The following is a 4961-nucleotide window of genomic DNA, read 5'->3' as shown; positions in this document are numbered from 1 at the left end:
AGGGTACAAAGTATTTGGTCCTACCAAATATGTAATTAGGGAGAGAGATGCCCAGGGAGCAGGAAGATGGCTCCTGAGGATGCTCCTGCACATACACTGACTATCTGGTCCTCATCGGAGGATGAGCACGCAGCAGGGCTGGTGCCAGGATAAAGACTGAACCTCTGTGACACGAGAAGCAAAGGCACCAGTGTCAGCACTTACCGTGACTTTGTGCTGGCCGGTGAGGTTGGGGGACTCGCAGAGGAGCTGGGTCTCGGAGACGGTCAGGGTGCAGGGAGTGTCTCCGATCAGCACTGTGTAGTTCAGGCGGGAGTTACCAGCAGCCGGCGGGAGCAGGTTCCTGCCCTTTGAGGGAACAAGGAAGGAGATTTTCAGTTCTCATGCAATGGGGAATGTTTAAAAGAAAACAACATAAAGCGAATTCATGCTCTCGCAGTGCAGGACTTTGCCTCAGGAGAGACAAAAAGACACCTCCACAGAGGAACACGTCCCTACCCCTCTGCCCCCGGGTGCACGCTGCCTCACCTTGAGGATGAGGGGAGAGCTGGGCTTCAGCTCCAGCATTCCCGTGGGGCTGAGTGGCTCGAAGACAGGGTCCGGGTAGTAGACAAAGTTGGTGGTGTTGATGATCAGCAGGGCCTGGACATTATCCATGACGAAGCCAATCTCATCCGGGCGGTCGCCAACTTCTGGAGGGCTCCGCACGGGGTTGTCGATGGAGGGCGCGTAGCACACCATGGTGGTATCGTTGTAGACGGTGCAGTTCTGCAGGAGGCAGAGACTGAGGTCAGACCCGGCTCCCAACAGGGAGGTCAGGATTGGACCCCACAAGGATCTCCTGCAAGCAGCAGCTCTGGACACAGGGTTTAGACTTGGGATCTCCTGTCCTGTGCTATTACATCAACAGGCACCACATTCCACCCCAGGGCAGAGACAGACTCCTGTCTGCAACGGATGTGTGAGGGGTGGCAGGTGGGAGCTCACTGGGGACGGGCTTTTTCTGTCACTATCCTGCAGATTTCCCACAAACCTCCCATCAGTTTTGCACGCTCAGATCTCACCCCTCTTCTGGCAGCACCTGGCCGGAGGCCCTGCAGGGAGATTGGTGCCTCTCTGAGTGGCAGCCCCTAGACCTCAGCCCTTCCATGCCATCACACCTGATGGGCAAGGGATGCACGTTCTGCCCTGCGCTGCAGAGGGACAGCATCCCTCCTCCTTGTGCTCTGCCCCCAGCCCCAGCCAGCACCACTTACATTCTCCCTTTCAGAACTGCAGTACTTGGCCCGGATCCTGGGCTCTTTGATGGTGGCCAGGTTGGTGCCAGTCACAGTCAGCAGCGTCCCACCGCTAGAGACATGGAGACAACAGGTTAGGAGAGGCAGCTTGGCACTGGGTCCCCACTTCTGGGAGGGAAGCGTCCAACCTCACCAGCCAGATGCCCATCTGCCCCAGCCTGGGTGCACCACAATGCCCCTGGGACCTTTTATCCCACCCAGGTGTCACCACAGCCAGCAGGATCTGGCATTCACCACCACAAAATCACCTCAGCTGACCAAAGGACCAACTAGAGATATTAAACCTGCTAATTAACACTGACATCCCATCCCATCTTCAGGTTTGGGGTCTGAAGGCAGCTCCCAAGCTAAAGGAGACCAAGTGTCCAAAATGGGAAAGCATCCCAAGGAGGAGGAGGTCCTCTCTGCCACCCCCTTCTCCACCACGCAGGCAGCAGGTGGCAGGGCAGGCTGAGCCCTGCTGGGTTTTCTCCATGGCTTGGGTGTTAAAAGCCCCACAGTCCCAGAGAGCTCGGCCATGCCCCTGGGGAGCTCGCTTCTCATCAACACCCTGGAGAAGGTTTCCCTTGGCACTAGCGCTTAATGGATTCCTTCGCGTCCTCTCCAGCCAATTCAAACCTTTTAGAAAAATATGTAAACATTTCAAAAAATCCCCCAATAGGAAACATTTTAATTTTATTCGCCACCGCCAAATGTCAAGCTGAAATTAAGCAGATCCAAAGAGCTCTCTGCTCTTGCCCCCTGCCAGGCTGAGCACTGCAGGCCAGGAGTTAGCAGGACCCCAGTGCCAAGCCATTGCTCACACTCCTCTCTCCTCTCGCCACGTCTCTGGAGAATGGCCCGGTGGCTATTGCAGCAGCACTGGGATGTACCCATCAGGAGGGGGGGATCCATGCAGAAAACAGCCCCCCCTGTGTCCCACAAGCTCCCTGCAGGCACCCCTTGATTCACCTGTTGATGCTCCACTCAGGATCGATCTTCTGGATGGTGGGGTCCTCTGTGTAGTTGTACTTCACCTCCGGGTTGCTCAGCTCTGCCCGGTTGATGTTGATGAGAATGGGGGAGCCACCGGGGGTGTGCCCAGGGGGGGTCCTGCACCGGATCTCGCGGGCGCTTCTCCTAGGGCAGAAACGCACAATCTGTCAAAGCCTGGGCAGGAGAGAGGCAAGGGCAGCTGGGGCAGCTGATGCTGCCCATGAGCCCCCAGCCCCTCTCCCCTTCTGAAACTGTCGGGGGGAGGGGGGACGGGAAGAGAGAAAGGAGGAAAAAAAGAAAAAAAAACCCAAGAAATGAAACAAAAGGCAGCCGGGAAAGGTTGAGCAGCTCCTGAGCGTTCCCATCACGCGGCTGCTGCAAACAGCAGCGATTAGGGCTGATAACCAGTAATTACCGCAGGAAAATATTTAAAGAGCCGCTCCATTATCATCCCTAATCTAAAAATTATCCACTTCATGCCTCAGGGCTTCGTGCTTTTAGAGAAAAATCCACGTTCTTTGGGCTCTTCCTGCAGCCTCTGACACACAAAGGTTTCAGGGGGAGATGCCTCCGGCTGCCCACGGGGTTTGGCTCCTGGGGTCCCTCCTGGCTCCCCAGCACAGGCTCCCAGCCGCTGCTCTATCTGGGAGTCCCACTGCCTCTGGTGGTGCCCGTCACCCATCCTCCGCCACCCTCCATGCCCCTCACCATGAAAAAGCACAGGGCCGTCCCCCGATGGTCACGGAGACGTTGCTGCCAGCGTTGAGGTGGCTGCCTTCAATGGCGATCCAGGTGCCACCGGAGAGAGGGCCCCGGGCTGGGACCACGCGGGAGAAAGTGGGCGTCTATCAAAGGAAAAGAGCATCCCTGGTGTCAGACGGGCTGGGGACCGAAACCCATGTCCCCAAGCAGCCCCAAGCGCGTGACAGGGCCGCAGAGGAGAGGGACCCGTGGGGCAGCAGCAGGGCACGGTGCTGAGGGCTGGCAGTGCCAGCAGGACAGCAGGGAGGCAGAGCAGTGGCAGCCTTGGAGAAATTCAGCCAGCATGACCCAACGCCTGCCCAGAGCATCCCCGCCTGCCCCCCAGGGAAACGATGGCCAGTTTTCCTGCTCGCCTGGAAAACCACCCCAAACCACCCGGGACCAGCCCAGTCCCCCAGCATGGGGCTTACCACAAAGGTGAAGCTCTTGGGGGATGTGGCCCGGTAGCTGGGCGAGCAGTCGCGGATGCACACTTCTACCCGTGCCTCGTGGACCTTGCTCGGGCTGGCATCTCCAATTTCGCACACGATCCTAAGGTACGTGGGGAAGGAGCCCTCAGTGCCCTGGCACCGAGACACTCCCTGAGCCATGGTGGGGATGGACCGGCTTCAGAAAGCGGCAGATCTGGCAGCAAGCAAAGGTCCCAGGTTCCAGCAGGGTTCATGAGAAACCAAGGTGGTGGCTGTTGGCACTGCCAGCTCTGGGGGGAGCTTCCCCAAAGCCTTTGGGCTCCTCCCAGAGTGACCACAGAGTGGTCACTCCTCACTCCTCCCAGAGTGACGGCCTCCCAGCCCGGCCCAGTCAGCCTCATGTCTTCTTGCAACCACGGGCAGCATTTGAGCACCAGCACCCCAACCCCCATGTACCAAGGTGACCCAGAGCGCGCCCACCCCTCGCTGGGCACTTACTGCTCAGCGCTGATGTACTCGCTCTCAATGGGGATGCACATCACTTTGCCGACTCGAACGCCCCAGCGAACATCTTCAAACTTCAGGCCCAGGTTCTCTCCAGTGATGGTCAGACGGGTCCCTCCTTGCCTGGGGCCGGTCTCGGGTGACAGCTAGGAGAGAGCACCGCCTGTCAGCTGAGGGAGTGGAGCTGCAGGGACACCTCGCTCGGGCAGGCTGCAGCCCGGGCAGCCGCAGGATGTGAGTTACTCCCCCACGAGTGGTGAAGATAAATGCCAGCACATCTGCAAGGAGCACACAGAGCGGGAAAGACCTCCCGAATGACAGCCGTGCCCACAAATCCTCCCAGGAAGAAGCCAGGAGATGCCAGATGTGTCCGAGCAGAGGGCTGGGATTTGGACACCCCGCCGCAGACAGAGCCACCTCGCAGGTGGTAAGGACACAGATGGGAAGGAGACAGGGCAGCGTCAGCCATGGCTCCAGCTGAGCCAGCGAAGAAGCATGTGGATCTGCCTGGCTTTTGGCCAGGTCCCACGTACTCAGGGATGAGGTCCCCACGTCCAAGATGTCCTCAAAGGAGAAAGCACTTCCACCAGGTCCCTGTGCACAGCAGGCAGGGGGGGAGAAGGGTTTCTCTCCACCGGCAAACCCTGTGCTGAGGCCAGCTGGGAAGGGAGGGCACCTCACCCCAGCGCCGTGCCTCATTTACCAGGATGATGCCCAATAAAGTGGACAGGTGTGCCCTGACAGACAGCAGCAGGATGAGGGATGAACAGAGGCGCGGGCCCACCGCTGCCTCCAGCCAGGCAGTTTTACACCAGCGCTTGCCAGCGCCAGGGCCCAGCGCCCACCTGCAGCGTTAACCAGGATGAATGGCAGGGCTGTGAGCCACAGCTGGGACCGGGGACAGGGCTGGGTCACCAGTGACACTGAGATGGAGCAGGGGAAAAGGCAGCCACAGGCAGCAGGCAAGGGAGAGAGTAACAGGGTCTGGGTCAGTCCAGGAGGAAGGTGCGTC

At 59.0% G+C, this 4961-nt stretch overlaps 1 protein-coding gene across 1 annotated transcript in view; it reads right to left on the bottom strand.

The window, feature by feature from the left end:
* PLXNA1 (plexin A1) overlaps positions 1-4961 on the bottom strand; it is a 106015-nt gene that overhangs the window by 28969 nt on the left and 72085 nt on the right. Inside the window, exons 12-18 of the mRNA XM_009321039.1 lie at positions 3944-4095; positions 3446-3566; positions 2982-3118; positions 2250-2417; positions 1257-1350; positions 529-768; positions 205-348 (exon numbers count right to left, since the gene is read on the bottom strand). Coding sequence (XP_009319314.1) covers positions 205-348; positions 529-768; positions 1257-1350; positions 2250-2417; positions 2982-3118; positions 3446-3566; positions 3944-4095 — 1056 coding nt within the window. The remainder of the gene's footprint in view (positions 1-204; positions 349-528; positions 769-1256; positions 1351-2249; positions 2418-2981; positions 3119-3445; positions 3567-3943; positions 4096-4961) is intronic.

This window comes from Pygoscelis adeliae, unplaced genomic scaffold (assembly GCF_000699105.1).
Source record: "Pygoscelis adeliae isolate BGI_AS28 unplaced genomic scaffold, ASM69910v1 Scaffold453, whole genome shotgun sequence".
In the NCBI taxonomy this organism is placed as follows: domain Eukaryota; kingdom Metazoa; phylum Chordata; class Aves; order Sphenisciformes; family Spheniscidae; genus Pygoscelis; species Pygoscelis adeliae.
Note: the sequence above shows the minus strand (reverse complement) of the source record. Positions and strands in the feature narration are given on the sequence as shown.